The sequence below is a fragment of the Canis lupus genome, chromosome 11, assembly GCF_003254725.2.
Source record: "Canis lupus dingo isolate Sandy chromosome 11, ASM325472v2, whole genome shotgun sequence".
NCBI classification, from domain to species: domain Eukaryota; kingdom Metazoa; phylum Chordata; class Mammalia; order Carnivora; family Canidae; genus Canis; species Canis lupus.
In genome coordinates this window covers 38,921,115-38,948,438 of record NC_064253.1, presented here as the reverse complement: position 1 = coordinate 38,948,438, position 27,324 = coordinate 38,921,115, and the positions used below count along the sequence as shown (strand labels likewise).

General features: G+C 41.6%; 1 protein-coding gene across 3 annotated transcripts in view; it reads left to right on the top strand.

Annotated features, from left to right (window-relative positions):
* The first annotated feature begins 3,134 nt into the window (after positions 1–3,134).
* The window catches only part of SLC24A2 (solute carrier family 24 member 2), a 247,004-nt gene continuing 222,814 nt past the window's right edge, over positions 3,135–27,324 (top strand). For 2 of the 3 annotated variants that reach the window (XM_025433207.3, XM_025433206.3), the window contains exons 1-2: positions 3,135–3,278; positions 5,155–6,242. In XM_025433207.3, the coding sequence (XP_025288992.1) occupies positions 5,313–6,242 (930 nt within the window). In that variant the 5' untranslated portion in view covers positions 3,135–3,278; positions 5,155–5,312. Of the gene's footprint in view, positions 3,279–3,732; positions 3,979–5,154; positions 6,243–27,324 lie in introns of those variants that run through there. The other variant, XM_035697258.2, reaches the window with a different exon arrangement.

Sequence of the window (27,324 nt, the reverse complement as noted above, 5' to 3'; positions counted from 1 at the left end):
ATGCAGAGAAAGAGCGCAGAGATGGTATGCATGGGCCCAGACCTTTAGATATAGGCCTGAAGCTCCGGCTGAAGCTCCAGGACAAGGAAATAGGCCTTTTTCACAGAAAGACTGAGTGTATGTTTCAGGCTGCTGTCCTTGCAGTGCCCTGGGTGGAGGTCAGGGTGGGGGGACACAGACTGCCCAAAACTAGCTGTACGATTATTCCAGGCCTGTGGGACCCAGGAAGATGAGCGCCTCCCACCCCCCACACTTCCCAGCCACTACAGCAGGTGATCAAGGGGGACACCTCTGGCAGCAGCTGCAAAGAGCAGGGCACTACAAGTAAGAACTAGGGGTGTCAGAGGTGTGTAAAAGCTCCCCTCTGGGAGATACTGGAGCTGTGGAGTACAGCAGAGTGCCAGTATAAAGATGGAGCCCACCAGCTAGAGTCAGGCAGAGGGAGTGTGTAGAGATCACACTCACACACACACACACACACACACACACACACACACTCCGTTGCTGGAGCCACCCCCATCCACCTGCTGAGGACACAGGACAGGACAGCACCAGAGCAAAGACGGCACCTGCCAGGCTCCTGCCCTGGACAGCATCCCTGCAGCGCCCACAGGATGCAGGTGCCTCAGGGCGGAGCTCCAGGACACGCAAGTGGGGGATCCAACCTCACGAAGTCCCAGCGCCCCTTACCCAAGTTTTCTGTTCTGAGCGGCTTTAAGAGCTGCTTCTCCCGTCATCGCAGCCTTGTGGGGCTCCTGGTATGACCCCCATCGGTTTTCAAGGCTAAATGTTTCGGGGGATTTTCTCTCAGGTGCAGATGTTTAAAGGTGGGGTGCCTAATAGGGAATTCAACCCCGCTTAGCTCCTTGGGGCCAAGGCCTGGCTTTTTTGAGTTCCCTCCCCAAGATCAGTCCTCCCACCCAGGGTGGGGTGTATGGCAAGACCGTGTGTCCCAGCGCCCCCTACCTGACAAGGAGTCTCTCAGCCAATGTCTCTGGGTATTTTTTTCAGAGGAAATTGTTCCCCACGTAGCTGTTGATTGGGTGCTTTCGCTGGGAGGAGGTGAATTCAGGATGCTCCAAAGTCTTCATCTTGACCGGGAACCTGGTTCCTTTTTCCCTTTGGCAGTTTTATATTAAAAAGAGTCTATTAGCTTAAGGATGATCCCACGCTTTTTATTTTTATTTTTATTTTTATTTTTTTTTACGCTTTTTAAAATTCATTGTTGATTTCTGAAATTCTCTCCTCCAGAATTACAAAAAGAGCTCAACATTCTTAACTGGTAATTACCAATGACTCCTATAAACTCTGTGTTCAGAGAAATCACAGTTAATAAAAGAGTAAGCATGATGCCAATTAATGTTTATACTTAGGCAGGTATCTAAAAATAAATAGTTGGCTCTTTATAGGAATATTTCTAGAAATACATTACAATCTTTTCCTCTTAAGCAGAACCCCGTATAGAAGATCCACCCCCACCTCGATCCCACCTCATGTAGTCAGAGACATCCACTGCATCAGAGGATATTAGGTTTGTTATGCCAGGAAAATAAGGACAAAGGCAGAGTAAAAGTATAGCCTAATTGGTTACCCTGCAGTCCATTCTGTAGAGAAGAGGCAAAATAAATGCATGATTATTTTCTTTTTTCTAAAACAGCTTCAAAGTAATGAGTTCACTCCCTTTTCTCTCTCAACAATGACCAATCAACTGAGTTGCTTTAGAATCATAAGGAACTTATAATCATATTTGATGTGTTTGAAACAATTACAATTATTGTGAATTTTGGGTGCTCAAAATGACGCATCCTTGCCTAGTGGGAACTTATTTTAATTGATTCTTCGGTCTTTTTGACAAAACCCTAGTACTGGTTGATAGCTTCCTTGCTTTCTGTAAATATTTATCAATAACGTATCTGGGATTTCCTTGAAAATGATGGCACAGGAAAAATAAGTATAGATGAAACAGGATTGGCCATGGGTTGATAATCGCCCGGTGGAATTTCCTTACACTATTCTCTTACATTTGTATATGTCTGAAATTTCCAAAAAAAAGTAAAGGTTTAAAAAGTTTGGCCTTTGACTTCCAAAAGAGGACCTTGAAATCGTTAGAAGGACAGTGGTCTTAAATGCCTGGTTTTGACGAAAGAAAAAGAGATTTGTAAGTTCCCAAGGCTTCTCTTGACTTACGAAGAGTAAGTGCAGAGGCCTGAGTATAGAGTTTTACTCAAAATCAGAGGTAGTGAGCTTTCTGGATATGAGGATATTCCCCTAGTCCCAGGAAGGCATGAAACCCTAAGACAGAAAACAGGAAGGTGGAGAGTGAAGAGAGTGGAAACCGTGAGCTGATTGCCTCAAAGGTTTTTCCTGCTGAGTACCCTTTTGACAGTTTTGGTTGTGGTCGCTGGGCTGGCTAAAAACAGCTTCTGAAGGTCACCTGTTTGGCTCATCTTCTTCCACACTTTAGCCCAGATTCTTGCCTCTAATCCCCCAAAAGACTGACTCAATTTCTTGTGGTCCGGGAAATCTTGCTTTCCAAACAGGGCAGGAAAGAGCACTGGACTGGGAGTCCAGAGGCCAGCATTTGAGCCCTGTGACTCAAAACGACACTGTGTCCTGGGTCTCCATTTCATCACCCCTTAAACGAAAGGTCAGCTGCAAGCCCCGGGATCCTTCAGTGTCCCGACCTTCCCAGGAACCCTGGGCCTGAACACAAGCCCTGCAGGCCTTTGCGCCTCTTCACTGAACATCTTTTCCACCATTACACATTACACATCTTCCTACCCAAATAGGTGACTGCTGTCACTTTCTGCAGATAATTGGGAGAGGAGGTGCCCAGCATAGATGAACCCCAAAGTTGGCAGCACTTTCAGGCTCCGGGAAGCAGGCGCGTCACCGACCTGTACGATTTCTCCTCTGCGTCCTTGCTCGCCTGCAAAGCCTGACCCCAGTCCCCACTGCGGAGAAATCTCCTAAGAGACGGCTGCCGGCGCGGCCTCTGCGCCCGGGAGGCGTGGAGCGGAGGGCGCGGGAGCCGAGCGCGCTGCGGCCACGCTCCCCGCGCAGAGACGAGAGGGAGGGGCGCGCGGGCGGGGGCCGGGCAGCACCGGAGGCGGCGCGCAGGGCTCGCCGCGGCTCAGTCTCCTCCCGAGCCCAGCCCCGGCCGGCGGGAGCCGCGGCGAGCGCGAGCGCGAGCGGGAGCCGGAGACCGGGCCTCGGCGCGGGGAGGCGGAGGGCCGGGGACAGCCCCCGCCGCGCGCGCGTCCTCCCGGCGCATCCCGGTAAGTGCGGGCGGCCGGGTCCCCGCCAGCCTCGGGGCTCGGTGGCCGCAGCGCCCGCGGCGCCCGCTCCGGCTGCGCTCATCCCGCTGCTGCAGGCTCACAGGTGGCTCTGCGGTGGCCGCGGGTGCCCCAGGCCCCGCCAGGAGTTCGCTAACTCTCTCGGCTCGGGGCGCGGTTTCCGAGCCCCCCCCGCCCCCAACCCCGCTTCTTCCACCGCGAGCGCCCTTGCTTCCGGCTCCGAGGTGGGGGGCGCGGCGGGGCCGGGCCTGCCGTCGGGGTAGACGCGCCGGGGGGACGCTCCCCTTCCCCAAACCAGCGCCAGAGGATCGGGGGGGCGGGGGCGGGGCGGAGATGCTGGCCAAGCGCCTTCCCGAGCCGCATCCCCGCTCGCTTGGTGGGGCGTCCGTCCTTTAGTTTTATTTTCCTATTAACCCACCGGGGAAAGTTTGGGACCACACAAGGCAAAGTTGGGGCGCGGCTGGGGTGCACTTCTCCGGCAGAGGCAGCTCCGGTGGAGCGAGGCGGCGGGTTTGCAGGTGGAGCCGGCTCGCTGGAGCTGGCCGTGCGCCCTGGGAGTGGAGTCTGTCCCTGCCCGTGGCCCTGGCCGGCATTGTGACAATCCCCGGGGCGCTGTGAGTCGCTTAATCTTTGGTGTTCGAAGCGTCGACATCTGCAGCCGGCCCCCAAATCTCTGTGACAGGTAGCAGCATCTTAGCCTGGTTTGACTTGTGTTCTTGCTCCGCTCTGCAAACCTGAGCTCCAGCTTATCTCAGTGTTTAACCGGCGTGTGTTTAATTAGCTTATTTTACACCTGAGATGATCTCAGCGAGCCTCTAAAATGAAGTCGGTGATATAAAAAGGAACAACGACAGGGTTTTTAGAGAAAAATTTAAATAGGAACCTTCAGAAAAGCTGCTGTGGTGTCTAGATGTTTTACCCATCTCTGTGGGATAGAGAATGAAAACTGCTTGACTATCTAACCTACTAGAAGAGTCAGTGTTGGGGCTATTTTTATCAGATTTTGTGGACAGAGGTACTGCTGCAGCTTGCATATTGTTTACAAAATACACATTTAGTCTCTAGAAATAGCCTACTTGTTAGGAGTTGTTTAACTATGTTGTCTATTTTACATATGACTGAAGGTTGTTTTTAAAAATAAGCTTTAGCTGAAAACAATATCTAGGTATTTAGGGAAGGCAGCCCATGTCACCAGAACATTCTTTTGTAAACTTAAATTTTTAAAGGGCTGTTTGTCTGCATCAGGCATAGGAGAAGCTTTTCATGAAAAATAAGACGCTGAGATCTTTATGTGTTACAGGAAAACAGTGCAGTCTCCTCTGACGCTCAGTGCTTTCAAATGATAGATTAGATAGAAAAGCATGCCTTCAACTGGAATTATATAATTGAACAAAAAGAAAACACAATGGGTAATTATTGGTTGTCAAGTACTTAGATAGTTCTAAAAGAAGTGGTATCTTTTATCACTGGGAGGTTGTTACATGAGTAGAGGTGGGATAAATTTTTAAAGGTGATCGATTTTCATCTACAAATTTTTTTATATTTAACACACACATCTGCATAGTCTATCCAACATTGGATTTACCAAAATGTTTAAATTTATAAACACATCATTGTTATAAGTGCTTACTAGGTGCCACATCTTACTCTAAGTGTCTCATCCTCAAAGCAGTCCTTGGTGGCAGTTGCCACCAGTAATTGTTCTTATTTCTGAGATGGGGAAACTGAGGCACGAGTTAAGTAACTTACCCAAGGTCAAACACAGGATAGGACTTTATCATACATGCAAAGTTCTTTTTATAGAAAAGACATATGATGATTTTGTCATTTATTCTCCTTGTTTTAATTTTTCTTTAAGCCTGAATGTCAAAAACATTTCCTGTGACGTGTAAGAATCCCTGATTGTAGAAGTTCCCCCACAAGCACCGTTGACTCTAAAGGGAAGAAAAGTATGAGAGAACCTTATCTGGTTGAGTCTACAATTTGAAGACCACCACAGCCACCAGAAAACCAAGGATGGATCTGCACCAAAGCACTGCCATCACCTTCCTTGAGAAATGGTGTTTGGATAAGTCACTGTCTGGCTGCAGGAGACATTATAATGTCAGGAAAAAACTGAAGTTAATTCGAATCTTGGGCCTTCTCATGGGCCTAGTAGCCATCAGCACTGTCTCATTTTCAATCAGTGCCTTTTCTGAGCCAGAGACACAGAGCACAGAAGAGGTCATTGGTGCAAGTGGCCCTAGGGCAATACACGGTTACCGTCAAAGAACCCTCTTAGATTTAAATGACAAGATTCTGGATTACACTCCACAGCCACCTCTTTCTCAGGAAGGCAAATCTGAGAATACTACAGATCATGCCCAAGGAGACTACCCAAGAGACATCTTTTCCCTCGAGGAGAGAAGAAAAGGCGCCATCATTCTGCACGTCATTGGAATGATCTACATGTTCATAGCCTTAGCCATTGTCTGTGATGAGTTCTTTGTTCCTTCTTTGACTGTCATCACTGAGAAATTGGGCATCTCTGACGATGTGGCTGGAGCCACCTTTATGGCGGCTGGGGGCTCGGCCCCAGAACTTTTCACGTCTCTTATAGGGGTATTTATTGCTCACAGCAATGTTGGCATAGGCACAATCGTGGGCTCGGCAGTGTTCAATATCCTCTTTGTTATTGGCATGTGTGCTCTGTTTTCTAGAGAAATCTTAAACCTGACATGGTGGCCGCTCTTTCGGGATGTGTCCTTCTACATCGTTGACTTGATCATGCTGATCATATTTTTCCTGGATAATGTTATCATGTGGTGGGAAAGCTTGCTTCTCTTAACAGCTTACTTTGGCTATGTGGTTTTCATGAAATTCAACGTCCAAGTAGAAAGATGGGTGAAGCAAATGATAAATCGCAATAAAGTCGTCAAGGTGACAGCACCAGAGGCCCAAGCAAAGGTTGGTGGTGGTGGTTGTTTATTCAATGTTCTAAATAATTATGTTTTTGAGATCTACCACTCTTTTAATGTGATGGTGTGTGAGGCTCTAGTGGGTAGCAGATTGCTTTCTGCAGTTCTGTGGTAGCCAGACTGACATGGCAGTGGGAAAACATAATTTGGAGATATTCTTGTGGATATCTCCTAAATTCTCAAGCCACTTGCTTAAGAGTAAAACATTGATAAGTATGGGTTGTGCAAGTATCCATGAGTGAATTCAACAGTTATTTACATCCGAAAGGAGGCATAATGATTTTGTGAGCAATTTACTTTTCATGGGAAAGTGTTTGTGTGTGTGTGTGTGTGTGTGTGTGTGTGTGTGTGTGTAGCCTAGCAAGTTTCAGGCATGTTTTTTAAATAGGCCCATGACAATGATCGAGAACCATCACTTTAGAGACATTTAAAGAAGAAAGTTTGTTTGTGTCACCAGAGCTGTACCTTTAAGTTAGCGGCAGGACCCAGAAGGACTGGTCATTGCGGTGATCATAGCCATTTTTCTTGATCCACCCAGTGATCATCAGACCACTTGAGCAGGAACTGATTGGGATCCATGACAGGAAGTGATTGCCAAGCTCTGCTGTCTGCCTCCATGGCCTTACAGCACTTTTGCATGCCATGAAAAACATGACCCAAAATAATTTTACAGTAGAATATGAGGGAGTTTTAATGATGAGAGTAACCACTTAGGTGGTGAGCAAATTGGTAGAGGGCTTAGAATAAATTGGTCTGCAAGTTTATAAACTAATTTTTTTAAATAATGACTAAACACATCAATAACATTTTATGTTAAATATAGTAATGAGGTTCTGATTTATATCCTAACATTGGAATGTTGTCTCTGAATGTGATTTTAAACAGAAACCAAAATACATATGCAGGTTTTTCATACTAGCATCTGGGAAAATTCTCATGTATGCAAAAAACAGATGTTGAGTGGAGGGTGAGATATTTTATCCAAAAAAAAAAAAAAAGGTATTAGCATAATTCCTTTACATTCAGGTTGGATGACCACTTACCATTTTTGTGGCAACCATAGCATGAAAGCAAAGTGCAGTAAAAAAACAAAAACCAAAACACCAGTAATATTGCTATTTATTACATGTAAAAGAAAAATGTTTTCATCTGTATTTTTTTTCTGACATTTCACTCAGTGTATTATTGTTTGTTAGAAACTGTAGTAAAAAAAAAAAAGTCATTTACCAGTAGACATGGCAAGTAAGCATTTAGATGTTAGACTTGAATATATCCTTGAGGGCCTGATTGGACCCCTCTCCTTGCTCTAATTTTGTAGCCAGCAGGATGATCCCTCAAGCCTGATGGCTAGTTTGAGTGGTTTGCATTCATAATCTATGGGTTTATTCCAGTTAGAGTTCTTAATAATTTCCAAGGGAAAGGCATATTTTTTTAGAGTCAAGGAAATGATTTGGTATCTTACAAATATCCTGGGCACATCAAGGGTAAAAAGTCTTTTCGAGAGCTGAATATATTTTTGTTTTGTTACACAACGGTGGAACTCAATTAACTTAAAAACAAATTCTGCCAAAGGTTATGCTGACAACATTTATGATAAAGGAATTTGCAGAGCAATTCAATGGTGTAGTTAAGATTGTGGGGAGATTTTCTAATTTCAGGAGGAGCTGGTTTTGTGCACATGGTAGTAACTTTTTAAATACAGTTTACAGGCCATATTCAATCAGTTGTAAACCATTAAAGTAGCTCTGCAAGAATCTTTACCTACTATAGTAGGTGACTGTTATGTCGTATTTATATTTAAAAATCAGTAGCTTAGGCTGACGTTCCTTAGCAGTTGTTAATTCAAATCCATAATTTTGCGCTATGCTTAATATTGTGCATGTTTTAAATTTGGAAGTTCTGGATTTACCAAATTAAAAAAGAAAGTAGATTAGATTCAAGTCTATTTCTCCTGTTTGTTATCCCTCTCAAATATGTTCATTGTATTATTTCCCCATGTTAGCACTAAATAGCTTTAATTTATTCCTTTTAATCATTATTATTTCTTGTGGCATTTAGTAACTAAATTGAAGTATAAATTATGACGAGAATAGAATTTTTTTAAACATAACTATGCCTTGTTTGGCATTCCTCAAAAATGCTAGAACACATTTTTTAGGTGGAGAAGTACATAATGGTATGTAAGATTTCCTTCAGGGCATTTCACCTTGTCAATTTCGTCTTTGAAGCATTGTTGGAAAAAAAATTTGTTTCAGCAGCTGGTTTTATCAATATGCCTGATTTCAGAATCGTATGGAGGTTTTGCTGCCCAAGCCCTGAACATAAGATGTCTCAAATGGGATGAGTCCTTGAATGTGGCCTTCCATTCTCATTCTGTGACTACATACCCCACCTATCCTCCAGAAGCCTGTGCTTCTGATGCCATCAAAACATGCAGGAAAGAAACCCTGACCCAAATGCAGCCCTCAATGAAATCTTCATTGAGATTTCATTGGGATGTGGTGTAGAAGAATTTAGGAAGCAGAATACTAAGCATGTTTCCATGGTCTTATTTTTATAACTATGGAGCATGGGAGTTTGGGAGACTAGAGGAAACATATTTTAGGTATTCTTGTACAAATCATCCGTGGTTCTCGCTCAAAAATCATCAGCTCTGCTGGGCTTTTGGCAGTGAACTGTTTTTGGAAACTACATGCCTCAATAGACAGGTTGAAAATTCTAATTTGGTTCTATTATTGAGGATATATGTCATGGGGCAACTGTGAAACATGGAAAAATGTGAACTGGCATATTTTTTCATAGTTATAGTAATAGTTTCTCATCTCATTTGATTTTTACACCCATTCGTTGTTACTACTATTTCTTTTAGTGAGTATCATATCCTTTTTAAAAAGTTACATTGAGTCATCACAGTGTAAATAGACATGGGGCATTGACTCAGGGTGAAAAAGATTTCAATCCCAATGTGTAATTAGCTCTCTGATCTCAGAAGTTATATAAACTCTCTGAGCCACAGTTTCCTAATGTGGACCTGAAGATAATAATGCCTACTTCATGAAGCTAGGAAAATTATTAAATGAAGAAATGAATGCTAAGTGACTAACAAAGCCCTTGGCAAATGTGGGTTGTTTAATAAATGGTAGTACCTTTCCTTTTATCTTCTGTTATTAAATGAAAAGTAAGTAAAAATGAATTCTTTTTTTAAGAGTTATTTATTTAGTTGAGAAAGAGAGTGTACATGTCAGCAGGGGGAGGGGCACAGGGAAAGGGAGAGAGAGACTCTCAAGCAAACTCCCCACTGAGCATGGAGCCTGATGTGGGACTCTATCCCATGACCATGAGACCATGACCTGAGCTGAAATCAAGAGTGGGATGCTCAACCAACTGATCCATCCAGGCACCCCTAAAATAAATTATTTTAAATTCAAGAATTTCACATTTTTTGAAAGCTGTAATTCATGCCAGTGAATCATTGAGTTAAGCAGGTCATTGTCTCCCTTAGGGGCATATACTATTTGTCACAGTATGATATTTATAAGCCCTGGTTCACATACAGTGAATATTTGCAGGCCAGATATTATCATAAACTCTAAGAAACCTCCAAGTGCATTTATTGTCCTGAAATTTTATTGTGTAGAATTTTGCTTGAAATAAGTAGGCTGTTAACTGGGGTTAAGAAATATCTGTGCTAAGCAGAGGTTTTTGTTTTAACGGTATTCTTATTTGTAAATTATTGAGACTCTTCTAAAAACCTCTCCATAGCTGGTCAGGAATAACTTTGAATACTGCAGGATGTGAAGCAGTGGTGTTTCAGGGCATTCAGAGCATTTTGCTATGCTTCTGGCCTGACTGCTTGAGGTCCCTTGATCTGTTATGGTGCTAGGCCGTCATTGGCCTAGAAAGCAGCTGTCCATGGTATTTAGCTTCTTCTTAGTCTTGGCATTATAATCTGACAGCAATTCAGCCCAGTTCTAATGAAGGGAATGGTCTAAATAAAGACGCTTAAATCTGAGTAGTTGAGTAGGCTAGTTAGTAATTTCAGCGTGCTTTGCTTTATTTGGTTTGCATGTTCCTGAAAAGTTGTTTGTAAATAGAGTTCCTGTAGTTCGAGTTGTTACTACTGTTCATGAGAAAAACAAAATTGAAGCAATGCTATAAATATTCCTCATAACGTGAAGTAGTTCTTATAAGGTGCTAAACCTAAATAATTTTATTAGTACAAATCTATGGGTCCAAGCTCACTTATGGCACAGTAGATACTATTTATTCAGCCTTTGTTTCCCCTCCACACCTAGGAAATAAATTAGTAAAATTAATGTACAAACTTCCAAGGAAGGTAAGGTAAGATCATCCTTATAATAAATTAAAGGATAGTGTTACTTGGTAGACTTGGAAACTCTCTGTCCTTCTCATAAGAAAGAAAATGTAGACTTTAAAATTCTTGACTGACTAGGTGTAGTATGTAAATGTAGCATGTTTATCTAGTGATACAGCATTATGCCTTTTCCTTCTTCTGTTTCCTTCTACTTATATTAAAAGCAAACTCTTTAATTTAGTTACTGCCTGTAATTCCAAGAGTAAAGACATTTCAACAGACCCAGAAAGCCCACTGGATTTTAATACACAGAATTCAGATTATCTTTGGCTTTTCATCCTTGCTATTCTGATTTCTCCAGCAAGAGAATATCTAAATTTTCTGAATCCTGGCAATGTTGGGAGCAAGGATTTACTACCACTTCCCTTCCTTCCTCTCTTCTTCCTTTGTCCATTTCTCCTCCCACCCACCCACCCCCAATTCCTCTCTTCCCCTCTTCTTTCCTTTTTATTCTGTCTGTCTCTCTTTTTGGTAGAACCAGATAATTTGTATTTTAGCTTTAACAATGAATGGGATTGTTATGTTTAAACTGTTCCTTGGCTGTTAAGGAGGCAAGTACACCTTCAGGATGGATTTGACTGGTTTTGTTTTTCCTTTCTTTTACTTTCAATCTTCTTTTATTTTAAATAAGTCCCTAGTAAGCAGAATATAGCTACATTTTGTTTAATTCAGTTTGACAATCATCTTTTAACTGGAAAGTTGATTGACATTGATTGCGATTAGTGTTACATTTGGGTTCTTTCTGTTATGCTATTTTATACTTTCTATTCATTCTGATCTGTTTCTTCTTTATAATTTCTCCTTGCCTTTTTTTGGAGAAGGAGGGGCATTGAATTTTTTCCCCTAAATTTCTTTGTCCCTTTAATAGTTTGCAATTTATACACTCTATTTCTATTCTTTTAGTGTTGGCTTATAAATTTTAACGTGTATATTAAACTTAACATAGTATAGGTTAATTACACTGCTGCCAAACAACCTAAGGACTTTAGAACCTTTTAACTCTATCACCTGTCCTCTGTCACATATATATATATATATATATATATATATATATATATGTGTCAAAGTCCATGATTTAAGTTCTACCTTCCTGCCTGTTTTATAACAGCTTTAATGAGATATAACTTAACTTTTTTAACCCTACAAATTAGACATTGTTATTATGCCATCAGTGTTTTTAGATTTAACCATTTCTTTACCAGCTTTTCTCCTCATTTTTTCCATTTCAGACCTCTTTTCAGGAGGTTTCTTTTTTTTTTTACTCTACTGATATTTTTTATAGGTCCCTTTAGCAAGAATCAATTAATAGTAAATGCTCTTGTTTTTATTTGCTTAGAGATATTATTTCACTTTTAGTCCTGAAAGATGGTGTGGGTAGAAAATTATTTTCTCATCTTACTTTGAAAGTAACATTCCACTATCTCTGACTTCTGTTTTTGCTGTTGAAAAAAACTGCTGTCAGGTGTAAAGGTTGTTCCTTTGTAAGAAATCCATGTTTTCATTTTGACTACATTTAAGGTTGTCTCTGTTTTCGGTGGTTAACATTTTCTTTATGCCATGTGAAATATTCTTTTCTTACTTATTTATCCCCAATCTGTGATTCATTAAACTTCCTGAATTTGCAGGTTAGTGCATTCTACCAGTTTCAGCTCTACCTCATTCTTCCTATAGTCTTCTAGAATTCTGATTAAACAGATGTTGTACCATCTCAACCCATCTGTCACATTTTGTAACTACTCTTTTTCTACCTCTTCTTTTTCATTCTGTTCATTTTTTTATATTGACCTCCTAGTTTCTAATTTTCTCTTCAATGTTGTCTAATCTCTAAAGATTATCCATTAGGTTCCTAATATTATTATATTGTTTTATGCTTAGAGGTTTTTTGTGGCTCTTTCATATCTGTCAGGTTGACTTTTATTGTTTCTTATTCCTTCATCATTTATCAATTTCTTTAGAAATGTTAAATTCATTATATTTCATAATCGATATTCCTTGGGACAGTATCCTTGCAGGTCTAGTTTTGCTGTTTTATTGATTCTTGATCATGTAGAGTTGCTTTCTTAGGTATTTAGTGATTTAAAAAACACAACTTTGAATTCCTATTTCTTGGAACTTTACCCATAGGAAGTCATTGAGGTCTGGGTTTTAAATGTGTTTCTTTGGAGGCAGTTGCTTCTCAGGCAAGTGCCTGATAGCACAACCAACCTGGCATCATTCTAATTTAAATGTTTGACCTTTTTCTACCCAGGTAGTGTGAATTCAGACTCCAAACCCATATGTGTGAGCCAGTGGTAGAAATTTTTTAAAGGAGATTCTTCTCTCTTTCTTTCTACAATATCACTCAAAACCAAGATGAAGATAAGCCCATCCTGCTATTTCCCCTTGCTAGGCAGGTTTTTCTCCCTTATTCACCAGCTAAGAGTATCAACCCTTCATTTCTCACTTATTGGAAGGGGAGGTTTCTGAATTGTTTCCTCCCTATGAGGCCTTTGTAGCTTTTAAAAACCTAGTCTTTGGCCACTGGGGATTGCCAAGTACTCTGAAGACAAAGCAATACAGACCCCTTTGGATTTGTGCTTACTTGATGCTGCTGCTTCAAGAAACCTCTGATTCCTCACTAACATAGTTAGAGAACTTTAAAAATATAATATCCAACATTTGGGGGTGTGACATACTGAGAATGGTTTCTCTGAATATTTGGCCCATTATATTGCCAGAAATATATATTTCAGACTGTGGGTTTGTCAAAAGATAATGCATATAACAAGGGATACTGATATGGAATTTTAATTCAGTAATCTCAGAGTGTTTCATGCAGCCTAACCATTGTAATAAAGCTTCTCATCAACGAAAATCCTACCAATGGCAAATTTTGAGTCAAATCTAAGAGGCAATTCTAACAGAAAATTATTTGTGACTACTTTATTTTTTTTTTTGGGGGGGGGCCACTTTAAATTTGCCTTTTAAGTAATACTTTTACCAGATACTGAAAGTAATATATTCATCATAGGATTATAAAAACACATAAAAATATTAAAAAGAGATTTAAAATAGCCCATAATCTCTTCATTGCACCATCCAAAAATAATTCTATGCATTTCTTTGAGGCTTTTCTCACATACACACACACACACACACACACACACACATATCACATGCATATTCACATATATATCTAAGTATTTAGATAAATTGGAATGATATTGGATATACATAACTTTAAACTTGTATTGGGTATATAACATTTTAGTTTTCTAAGATCTTATTTATTTGAAAGTGAAAGAGAGTACACAAGCAGGGGGAGGGGCAGAGAGAGAAGCAGACTCCCCACTGAGCAGGGAGCCTGACAGGGGCTCAATTCTAGGACCCCAGGATCACGACCTGAGCTGAAGGCAAACTCTTAGCAAACTAAGCCACCCAGGTGCCCCACATTTTAGTTTTTTTAAAAAAGCTTGACTATTTATGATCATTTCCTTGTATCATTAAATGTAATTCACTGTTAAGTATTATTTTATAATAGAAACCATTTTCATATTATAAAATGTTGCAAATATGTCAGTACTATAAAAAATGCTACAACAAATAGCCTTACACACAAATTTCTGATTTTAGAGAACCAGAAATTCTGGATCAAAGTTTATGAGCTTCTTATTTTGCTTTTAAGGATTTTATTTATTTATACATGAGAGACACAGAGAGGCAGAGACACAGGCAGAGGGAGACTCAGGCTCCCCATGGGGAGCCCAATGCGGGACTTGATCCCAGGACTCCAGGATCATACCCTGAGCCGAAGGCAGATGCTCAACCACTGAGCCACCCAGGAATCCTATTTATGAGCTTTTTAAAGTTTCTGCTACATTGTGACATACTTGGTAGTGTTGGCTATTATAGTTTTTAATGTTTTTATGTTTTTGCAGTGCAATATAGCATTTTGTTTTAATTGGAATTTCTTTGATTAATTGAGACACTGAGTGTTGAAAGATACATTTATTGAGAATTAATTTTTTAATAAGTTGCCAGTTTGCTGTGTGTCCTTTGTGTCATTTCTTAAGTTTTCTATGATGACTCAAAGATCTCTTAAAAATATATGTTGAGGATCACTAACATTAGCTTTCATCCTTCCCCATGATTTCCACACCTAAATAAAGACAGGAAGTTTTGTGGTTTTTTGTTTTAAAGGATTAATTATTTTGAAGAAGGAGGCCTTGTGACTCAGGAGTTGGGAGATGAGGTTCCCAGGGACTGGCCATGTGACCATAGGGAATCCTATGTCACCTAAGACTCCTATTTTCTCATCTGGAAAATGGGAGACTTGACCGGGATGACCTAAAACATTGCTGCCAGCTTGTCATTTCTGTCCTTGGAAGCTCTAGTGTATATATACAGAACACTCTAATCGTGTCAAAGTAATTAAAGTTACTTAAAACAGAAGACCAGACTCTCACCATTCCCATCTCAACAAATTCTGTTTCTAAATTGGCTTACCTGAGGTCTTTCCACACAAACGACTTATTGGCTTGGCCAAGCAAAAGTTTTAGCTTGGACATGTCGTGGGAGATAGTTCTTCCAGACAGGAGAACAACTTGCATGGGAGAAAGTCATTTAAAGTTTACTGCAAAAAAATAAAAATAAAAAATAAATAAACTTTACTGCAGGATTCTAGTAGACCTGCTTAGCATTTGTGGTTTCTGGCAGGGAAAACCCACCGTGGCAGCTGCCTGTGCATCCCTGGGATGCTAGTCTCTCCACAGTCGAGAGACTGGGCATGTACTTCACACCATGGCCTTATGACATCAACACCCTGAAATAGAGATCATCTCCACCTGCACATCAGGAATGTGAGGGTCAGAAAACATAAGTGATTGCCTGAGGTCCCAACTGAGTGGTCTTAAGCTGCATTTGAACTTAGGTCTGACTCCTAAATACCTTCTTGTTTCCCTAGTGCTTCTCACTGGACAGTTGGGGATAAAGACAAAGCAAACCTCCAAATTAGATTCCCATTTCATATTAGGCTCTGTTAAGTTCGTGACTTTCAAATATTTTTTACTATGATCTCCACTAAGAAATACATTTTACATTCTAACCCATCGTGTAACACAGTGCACGCACACACACATACATATGTGCATGTTTACATATATACATATAAGAGTAAAATCTTAGAGTGATGTACTTTTTCTTTCTTAAATTTTCTACACTATCAGAAATACCAGTTTTGACCCTCTAAAGTAATTTCATCACACACCAATGAGTTGTCACCTGAATTTTAAAAAATAGTATCATGTTAAGAAATTTCTTTTTTTCCTCCTCTTCCTCTTAGCAGGGCTTCCCTACAAAACTGTGCTGGGTTGCAGCACAAGGGCATCTTTCTGATCAAGGAGATGGACAGGGACGGAAATTCAGACATCCCTCTGCTGGATAAGCTATGTGCTTTGGTGTGGGACTGTGGCTGCCCAGAGGAAGGGCTGCTTTTTCTTCATTCAACAAAAGTGCCCTTTGGGCTGGCCATGGGTTTGCTTCCTACCCTCAACTTCTCCTTTTTATAATTGAGTATTGAGAATTTTAGAGCCATGGATCCATGGGGACCATTATGTGCATGTAAATCTATGCTGATTTTCATGTTTGGGACTGTTTCAGCCATTTAGAGTTGGATCCACATGTTATCTCAGCTACCTCCCCAAGCACACACACTGTCCATGTTCAGCTGGGTAACTTCACCCCTCTGACTAATGCAGATTTCTGCAGAGTCCTAAAATGCCAGCATATACCAAGCTACGTCTTGCTCTCTGGCTCTGACATAGACTGATTGCAGGGTAAGGAAGGGGCAGATCAAAGCATGATATGCTCCCTGAGCCTCGACTCATCCTTGTTTCCCAGTGAGCTTGTCATCGGGTAGAAAAGAAACGTGGATGAAACGGAGATGAAATCAGAGGAAAGCAGAACCTTGGCGAGAAGACCAAAGCTGCATTTCAATTAGGTTGGTTTCCTTTTTTTCAAAGGCTGGATTTGTAAGCCAAATGATGCAGACATGGTTCTCATGCTGGTAAAGACTGGTGGGTTTGGAAAGGGTCTGGGCACCAGGCCATATCATGCCATGCTTACAGCTTTAGAGGATACACGCAGAATCTGCATTGGCAGGAACCAAGCCTGGAGAGATGATGTCCTTTTCATCCCGCACAGTGGTGGTCTAACCATGGTCCAGGCACTCTGCCTCAAACATCTCCTTGACAGTAAAGAAGCCAGTTTATCTTCTAGGTCCTCACCAGCTCTGATAACTCTGTGCTTCTCCATTTTTTTAAAAAATATTTATCCATTTGAGAGCAAACAAGCAGGGGCGGGGCGGCCAAGGCAGAGGGATGGACAGACTCCCCACTGAGCAGGGAGCCCCACATGGAGCTCAACCCCAGGACCCCGGGATCATATCCCGAGCCGAAGGCAGATGCTTAACCGAGTGAGCCCCCCGTGGGCCCCCTGTGCTTCTCTATTAATGGGAAAGAAACAAGTATTTGCTTATAATTGTGGACTGGCCGATAGAAGAGGTGATCAGGTAATGAAGCCCTGAACTTGCCTCCTTCCAAGTGCTTTTCCAATTAAGGAACCCAATTAAAGCAGATTAGTTCCTCTGGAGGGGTAACGAGGGCTTCTTTACCCCTCCAGAGGACCTTCGTGGAAAGAGGCAAGTGGGTAGTGCTTTGTAAGTCACTTTCTCTTTTACTGTTTGATGGGTGTTAAGCTGGGCAAGCAGGCTGCTGGTAGAAACAGGTTTCACCTAGCAACCCTAGTCCTCCTGCTTAAGTCTCTTCATCTGTTTCCTAACCTCTCAAGCAGGCTGAGTTGGTTTCATTTTTCCATGCCATCTGATAACAATTAAATACATGTTGAACCACTTCTATTATTTTAGGCCTGTGGTAGACCCTGGTGTGTTCCAGGAACTTGGGACTTTGCTTCCTGAGATGAAGTATGATAGTGAAGCTTTAACATGATGGAATTATTATTTATGCCTGGGTTAGAGTGTGACCATTTTAGCTGTTTAATCTTGGACACATTACTTAACCTCTCTAAACTTACATTTGCTTGTCTATAAATTTGGGAAAATGATAGAATTTTCTTCATAGGCTGTGAATTTTGATGAGACTGCACAGGAAAAGTGCTTCTCAGAGATGGTCCCACCTGGCCTCTTCCTCTGAGTCCCTTGTGCTACTAGCCTGCTGTCTGGGGTCTCTACCCCCACCCCACCTCCCCAGTGTGTTTTCCTCCTGTCACTTTAGGACCTTGCCTCCCTTCCTGGAATCACTTTGCCATGCCTCCCATGCAGCAATATGAAGGCACAGTTGCCCCAGCTAATCCCTAGCTAATAGTCAAATCCTCAGCGTTCGGACTTGAACCTGCTTTCCCTCTGTTCTTGAAGAGGATTAAGAGAGAAGCAGTTTCCCTATCTCTGAAACTGAACCTCAGTCAGCTGTGAAATTCCCCTGAGCCCTCCTGTCACTGCCCTGTAGATGCACTTACTCTTTTCTTATGTGCACCATCAATATTTCATCTTAGCTTGTCATGTCTCCATCCGGTCATGGCTATGCCTTATGTTGGTTTGTCTGCAGCTGTGTTTCCTGCCTTGGACCCAGCTACTGCCCTTGACTCAGGGACTAACCAATATCATGTGCAGTATCTGTTCCCAGGTTCCTAGGTAAAAGTGCAAAGGGCACTTAATGCCCTTCGACATGTTGGTAATGGAGGTGATGAGTGTTCGTGATAAACAGCTTGGGTCCGGAAAAAAAAATCATAACACAAATGGCTTATGTGTTCGAGTCACATGGCAAACAACAAATGTCCAACTTAAGAAATTATTATTTCTGTCATTAGTAATTCCCCAGTCCCTTCAGGTTGCAAGTATGGGTATCAGGGTGGGTCAGGGCCCCCAATTCAAAGAGTCAGATTACTCTAGCTGTAGCTTTAATAGCCTTTTTGGAGATATAATTTATTATAGAATTTATTTGTTAATTTATTATGTAAACTCATAATTTAAGTGTGCAATTCAGTGGTTTTTAGTATATTCACAGAATTGTAAAACCAGCACCACTATCTACCTTGGGAACATTTTCATCACCCCAAAAAAGAAACCCTATACCAATTAGTAGTGGATTCCCCCTTTTCTCTCCCTGCAGTCCCTGGTAGTCGCCAATCTGCTTTCTGTTGCTATAGATTTGTCTGTTCTGGACATTTCATAGAAATGGAATCAAGCAATATGGGGCCTTTTGTGTCTGACTTCTTTCACTTAGCATGTGTTTGAGGGTCACCCATGTTGTAGCCTTTTAATGGCCAAATATTACCTGCAAAACTGGACCACAATTTGCTTATCCACTCATCAGTTTATGAACATTGGTATTATTTCCACTCGGGGGACCATTATGGATAACGTTGCTATAAACATTTGCATACAAGTTTTGTGTGGGTGTATGTTTTCAGTTCTCTTTGGCATATACTTAGGAATGGGATTGCTAGGTCACATGTTCACTCTATGTTTAACATTTTCAGGAATTGCTAAACTGTTTTCCAAAGTGGCCGCACCATTTTGCATGCCTACTAGCAATGCATGTTTTCATTTCTCTTTGCCAACATTTGTTATTATGTCTTTTTAATTATACTCGTCCTAGTAGATATGAAATAGTATCTGGTTTTGATTTGCATTTCCTTGAAGGATGATGATGTTGAACATCTTTTCATGAGTTTATTGGCCATTTATATATCTTTTCTGGAGAAATATCTATTCAAATATTTTGCCTATTTTTGAATTGGGTTATTTGCCTTATCATTGATTCAAGAGTTCTTTGCACATTCTGGATACAAGTCCCTTGCCATATCTGTGATATATAAATATTTTCTCCCATTGTGTGAGTTGTTAAGGAAGGTGCTCCATAGATAGGGCAGCTCTTAGACTGGGGACCCTTGGGTCTCTAAGCTGTTCTCTAAGACATACTTATATTTAGAGTGATTTGGTACTCTTGGGTTCAACCCTAAAGCTGCTTCTTCCCTTGAGTTGGCCTTGAGAAAAGATTGATCCCCTTGAAGCTAAGGACTAGAAGAGGATTCAGGTTTTTGGGGGGTCCGGGCCTTCCTGATTATGGAGATCATGGGGACATATGAATCTACTTGAATTTTGGTCCCAGGTTGTTTGTGGTCTGCTGATTGCATCATTCCTCTTTACTTACTTCTGACTCTTCTCTGTATTATCTAAGATAGTTTCTTGTCATCAGATCTCCTGCCCTACATCTTACCCAGAAGCCCTGTCAGAAAAGCAGTTAGGCTATAGACCTTCGCTTCCAGATGAGAGCTTTGCCCATTTTGCCATCTGGACCTTGGCACTTAGCTTTATGTATCTTGGTTGTGGGCCAGTCCTGTCCATTTCACCCCCTGTCCCCCACTATAAACCATCCTACTCCAGGCTCTATGAACATTTGCCTTCATCTTAAACAAAGCGTTGTAAGTATATGGAGCAGCATACAGTAAATAATAACAATATGGTAATGATCTACTCCATCATTGTCTACCGTGAAAACTAATTGGACAAACTTGATTAATGAGCATGCTCTGAGAGTAAAGAGAGCTTCTCCAAGCAGTCATGCTTTGTACAAAAATGCAGAATTGTTTCAAAGCTCCAGCAGTTTCCAGGGGGCTCAGGAAACATTTTCTTTCTTGCTTCTAGCTTGCTTCAGCTGCACGATGACTGGTGGCATGGTAGATGGAGTTTTGTGGTCCTGAACAAGAGGCTGATTTATTTAAATAGGTTCAGATGTGCCAGGCTGCTCTTTTGATGCTTATTTTGAAGGACCGTTACAAATCTGCTGTTTTCGGCTGCCTTTTATTTTAAGTCCAATTAAGTGGATAGCTACAAATAGCTCTGACCTTGAAAGTCTAAGTGAAGGTGAGATGGGAGAACAGGCTTAGGAAGCATATGTTTTGGCATGTTAATGCTCTGCAAGTCATACACACTTAAGGAAAATAAATAGAACAGGACAAGATAATGTTGTGCTTTAGGAGGAAGAATTTGAATGCCCTGGGAAGTAGCACCACATGCTTCACTGGTGGATAATCATAAACTGTGCTAAAAATTAATCCAACTCCATCTCACTTCACTGTGGCTCTGGGAGACAAGCTCCAAATGAGTGGTAATGTCAGTGATGTTCAATGCATCATCACCTTGGATCAGTGTGTCTGCTGCATGTCACCACTGAGCGATGCCCTCAGCAGCCCTGGCACATGATTTGTATTATTTATTTGTAGTAAAATAGTGCTTAGAGTACCACACCACCATTTCAGTTCAGTTTCTTGCAAATGTGGATCACAGGAAGACCCTCTGTAGTTGAATAGCTTGTTCTAAAAATATCAGCATGGGACCTCTTATTAAAATTCTTAAAGCCCTAGAGTTGGGTTATGGAGGTTTAAAGATTTTTTTTAGCCATCTTTACAAAAATAATATGAAGTATTTTGTGATGTGCCATGAGCTGCTCTTTGGTCTTCTTAACCTTATGAGTCCAGGAGCAAAAATGCTTATTCAGGAATTTTACTGACTCACTGAATGGCTATTCTGATACAGTTCTAGTTTCTGTGCACCTATTTTAAAATATTTTTGTGTTCTTACTACCCTACTAAATGCTCCAACGTTTTGTGAGTTACATATGTGTTTATCTGTCCCCAGTTTTCTACATCCAGAAATGGGGGCAGATGGCTTTTCCCTTGTCTCGTGGGATAGCGCAATAATTAACGAGGTGATAGGAAGGGATCGCTGTCTGAGCCCACAGGCAAATGGGACTAAAGACACAAAGAGACAGTGGCAGGCACTGAATGAGAATACTAGGACATAGGACCAGAATGATCTCAAGCACATTTTCTTGTAAGGTTCACGTAAATTGTCTTTATGGAAAGGATCACTCTAATGTGAATATCCTGAAAAAATGTTCACATAGTCATCTTGGGAGAATAATAAACCACTCTCTGACAGTCTATATTTGTATATGTATTTGTTTTGAAATATCATAAACTTCCATTTTTCTGGAAGTCCTGTATGCAGATGATCAGAACAGAATGAAGATCCAAGGCCATGAGGATTTTCAAGAGCCAAATAGATGCCAGAAGATCAATGCTCTAAATTTCAGGCCCTTAATCATGTAACTACTCTATAAGACTCTTTATAAGGTTCTGTTTATATGTTTTCCCATAGACAGAATTCAAATAAGTTAGATTGCCTGGCTTCCCAGCCCATAAAGAAATTGGAAGCAATCACCATAGTCTCTGTGGAACAGGAGGCAGGTAGAGCTTTGTGTGGGGGGAGACTCCTCTGTCCATGCACACAGAGAGCCAGGCCTGCCACTGGCCTGTTCACTGTCTTTAAGCATATTTTAAAAGGCTCCCTGCTCTAACCAGACCAATTAGAAAAGGCACAACCCTACTCCCTCCTCCAGGTATAAACGGCTCTGGAGATGCAGGATGTGATAAGCAGAAGGCATTTTTTTTTAAAGATTTTATATATTTATTCATGAGAGACACAGAGAAAGGCAGAGACATAGGCAGAGGGAGAAGCAGGCTCCCTGCAGGGAGCCCGATGTGAGACTCGACACAGGACCCCTGGATCATGACCTGAGCCAAAGGCAGATGCTCAACTGCTGAGCCACTCAGGTGCCCCTAAGCAGAAGGCATCTTTGTGCAAAGGGAAAGCTGCCATCTCCTCAAGGTGGGCAAATACAGTGCCTACCAGGACTCATGTACTGGCGTGGAACACAGGCTGTGCTCTCCCCCCAGCCATACACCTCAGGGCAGTGTATCATACAGATGTGTAGATATATATCACATCAGTAAGACAGCCGGTGGCAACAAGATCCTGGAGAACTCTAAGACCACACAAAAATAGATCTGTCTGGGTTAAGTGTAGGTTCAAAACAGTGCTGCACCTTTTTATGGTACCAATGGGCTTGAAAGTCATATAATAATTAATGTTGGTAATACCTACAGAAACACTGAGAGAGTCTGAATTATGTTCAACATACCTTGTGCTGGTGGCAGTGGAAGTATAGAGCAGGAGCTCAGTGACCTACGGGTTTGTGTAACTGGGGCCATGATCCAGGTGGGCCATGATGGTGGCCTGGCCAGAGGCAGGGAGAAGCGCCTAAATTCTGTACATATCTTGAAGGTAGAACCAATAGTGTTTGCTGATAGCTTAGGTACAAGGTGTGATAGAAAGAGAGAAATGCAGGATGATGCCAAGATGTGGGGCCCGAATCATGGGAGGCGTGGAATGTCCATTAACTGAGATGGGGAAGACTTCAGGAGGAGCAGGTTTCAGGGGGAAGATAGGAGTTCAATTTTCAATTCAAGTTTTGAGATCTAAATGATTAAGTTTAACATTAAAACCGGTATGTCGAGCAGGCAGTTAGGGCACATCTAGAATTCAGATAAGAGTTACAAGTTCAGAAATCCTGAAACCCTAGATAGTATGTAAAGCCAGGGGACTGAAGTGAAGAGGTCAGAGACCTGAGTCCTGAGGTTTCCAGCCTGGGGATGGGAGGAAAATGAGGAGGAAGCAGCAGAGGAGCTGGAGAAGTGGCAGTTAAGGGGGAAAGGAGGACACCTGGAGAATGAGGAAGTCAGGTGAAGAAAGGATCTCGAGAAAAGAGTGGTTGTGTCAAGTCCTCACCAGCTAGGACGAAGACAGAGAATAAGATATATTCACTGGCCAAGCCCAGGTTTGGTGGGGTGGGTGGGGAACAAAGCCTGGTAAGGTGGGTCCAAGAAATGGGAGTATGGGAATTAGAGATAGGTGTAAAGGTGAACAAACAGATGGGGTACAAGCTGGGAGAAAATATAGAGCCAGGAGGTGTTTTTCAAGTGGGAAAAAAACCTAGCATGTGCGTGTAGTCATGGGCATGACACAGGCAAGTGGGAAGACTCAATGAAGTGAAAAGGGGAGACTCGCTGGACAGCACATCTTTGAGTAAGTGAGGAAGGTGAGGAAGATCCCGTACCAAACCAACAGGTTGCTTAGGTGAGTGGCACTTACTCAGGGGTCAGCCGAACAACTGCAAGGCTGCAGGTTATGGGTAAATGCATTCAAAGACTTGTGCAAGGGTCTCTCTTTGTGTTTTCTCAGCATGATAGGAAGCAACTGATTTCCGAAATCTGATTGGAAAACACTTTGATGAGTAATAAAACCTGTCGATCATAGCAACATTCAATAAAATTGAGTTGTGTAGCTCTGATTGAATTACAGAAATCTGTACTTCTTGGGAAGCCAAGAAGCAGAGTGATAAACATTAATCCCTCTTCTTCTGAAAGACCGCATTATTATTATTTTTCTGACAACAGGCTATAGAAGGGCATTTATTTGCAGTTCAGTGGGCCTGCAGGATGGCTTTCTCATTCCCTTGGGAGCCCCAGTTAGGCCAAAACATGGCTTGTGATAGAAACATAGAAGTCAGTGAAATAGAAGCTTCATTAGGGCAGGAATTTATTTTGTTCACACATGAATCCTTAGAAGAGTGCTTGGCAGATAATAAATGCTCAGTAAACAATTATTGAGTGAATGACCGATACCAAACCAAGGGCAACCAGAGTATTTTTTTTTTTTTTTTTTACCGAAAAGGATTGTTACCAAGATTTGAAGTGATCTGTTTCTACACTCTCAATTTGTCATCATTCAAGTGAGACTGTCCATATGGCCACCTCACTGCCTGAGTTCCTCCAAACACTTTGTTCTTCAGAACTGGCTGAAGAATATTGCTTATAGCTCTATGTTTATGGGATAATTTCAGAGGCTTTTAATCCATAAAGTCACTTTGCTGTCAAAAGCTAGGAGAATCTGTGTAGAATGAAAATCTGCCCCCTGATCTCATCAGGTCCAATCTCATTATGAAATGGTTATGGAGATTATAGAGTTTAATGGGTAAAATGCCTGGTACCATCTGTTGGGGAGTTGGATACCTACACTGATCAACCAGATATGGCTGTGAAATTTCAGAACAAGGTCCTCTGGTACTCAAGTTATGCAAACTTGCTACCATAGGTCTGGCATGATGAGAATTTAGAAGCTAAATAGCAGCGTTACACTTCACATTCCAGACCTAGATGCCTGCTGTCTTTCGTGTGATCTTCATTGTCAACAGTAGGATCTCCGAGTAAGCTAATTGTTCTTTATTTCCCTTTTGCTTGGCAAGATGAGTGTCTTCGGAAAAATCAATAGGCTGCTTAATGATGGTCGTGCACAAAACAGCTGTGGCAAGCATTTTTTGCAGTCAGTCCCAGAAGCCTCAGAGGAAAGGTGCATTGCAGTGTGGGGTAATCTCCTTAGTGAAGGAGACTAGCTGAATTTACATTAGTAGAAGAGGAAGATATATTTTAGCTCCAGCTTGTCCAGTTAGTGGGAATGATTGACAGACACTAGTGATTAGTAGGGAATAAAACAGATTTCTTGAGGTATTGGAGCATCATGCTCTTTAAAGAGGATCATCTTCCTTATTAAAAACATACCAAACCTCACAAGGGTCTCCCCGTCCCTTGGGTACCCTCATGGGCACAAGCCAATGCCACTGAATGACCTTTGAGATGTAGACTACTCCTATGGGACTTTTGGGTTCCAAGGGTGACAGAAGGAAACCATACTCTCTTGTTCCTTTTTTAGCAAGTAGAATTTATTTTCCAAATAATGTTATATTCTAACTCTTAGGTTGGTTAGTTTTTTGATTAAAGACCTGATGGACACAAACAAGGGAAGGTCAGCATTCCATATGAATGGTCCCAGTTGCAAAGTGTAGCACAACTGTGACCTTGCCAACAGATTATTTCTGGTTGTTCCTTTCCTCCCTCTTCCAGAGGAGGGCTCAGGTAGTACTCATGTGGACAAGCGAATGATGAGGGGAACTGGGGCCCTTCTGTATTTGTCTTTTTCACCAGCTTAGTTTAGGCAAAAGCATGGACTTTATGTCTGTTGGTAGGTCATAGGCCATTTTCTTTCATGCTCTGGAAACGGGCTCTTCCTGTTTGACATTGAAATGATGCTAACACAGACTCAATGGTAGACTCTCTTAAGTTTCCATGTTGGTATGTCTAGATCATTGTCAAGATCTTTACTGGGTTGTATGTGACTTTAAAACACGAGGAAATCGGGATCCCTGGGTGGCGCAGCGGTTTGGCACCTGCGTTTGGCCCAGGGCGCGATCCTGGAGACCCAGGATCGAATCCCACGTCGGGCTCCCGGTGCATGGAGCCTGCTTCTCCCTCTGCCTGTGTCTCTGCCTCTCTCTCTCTCTCTCTCTGTGACTATCATAAATAAATAAAAATTAAAAATAAAAAATAAAAAAATAAAACATGAGGAAATCCCATTGGCTTATTGGAGTATTTTGGATTTTTAAAAATTTAACGTCTGAGCTTTGCCTTTTCCTCAAGCCATTTGGGGGTGGGGGGTGGGGCAGAGGGAGAGGGAGACAGAGAGAATCTCAAGGAGGCTCCATGTCCAGCACAGAGCCTGAAGCGGAGCTCAATCTCACAACCCTGAGATCATGACTGAGCTGAAATCAAGAGCTGGATGCTTAAACTACTGAGCCACTCCGGCACATCCCCCCACCCCCAAACCATTTTTTTTAACTACCGAGAGGATATTTCTGTTTTACAACTTTGCCAACAAAGAAAGTAATAATCTTTTCAAATTTTAAGCGACTATTCCTTAAAGTAAGAAGAGGAAGGAAGAGGAGAAGGAAAAGAAAAGAAACTGCTTTACGATTTTTTTCTATCCTTCTTTACAACCAAATTTATAAATCAGTGAAGTTTTATAAGGATTGATCATTTTTTAAGATGCAGCTGTGTATTTTGCTGCTGTGTGTTTAGTTTCATCTAAAACTCTCAGATTTATCAAATACATGGTGTGCTAAATGGAGGACAGACCCCATGCTTGGCACTTTGGGTACAGAGATAAGGAAGATGGGAGTCTTGCCTTCACAGAATTGACACTCTATCATCATTTGGCCAGTAAGTCATTTCATTTGTAGGTTGGCAAATTGAATAGATTGACTCTGGAACTGTGAGGTAAGGATTTCTGTTGCAAAGAGGCTGTAGTAGAAGCCTGGAACATGCATTCCACGCTCTAGTTTTATACATTTCTGGTGCCATAGACTTTTCCCCACAACATCTTCTGTAAACTTAAGCATTTGCTAGGAGGACTACAGAAACATGGTATTTTTCTGAGTAAAATGAACAAATTTAAGTCAATGGTTCAAAGAACCTAGTCTGAAATAGAATCCGATAAATCTGGTTTTCTAGTTCCAGAATATTCTGGAATGCTTCTGAAATGCAACTGTAATCTTTACTGCCTCCCAAAGGTGAATTAGTTATCCGGTAAGAACATGATTGCCCAAGCAGAGGCATGTTGTACTCAGACTTCTGGGCTACAGAAACTGCAAGACAATAAATGGATGCTGTTTTAAATGTCAGAATTTGTGGTAATTTGTTAGACAGCAATAAAGAAGTAATATACCCATGATAACAACATTGTATAAAAAGCTATCCAGTGGTGCCTGAGTGGCGGAGGCAGCAGCATCCAACTCTGGGTTTTGGCTCCAGTTGTGATGTCGGGGTCATGAGATCAAGCCTCATGGAGTCTGCTTAAGACTCTCTCTCCCTCTCCCTCTACCCATCCCTATGCAGGCATGCACAGGCT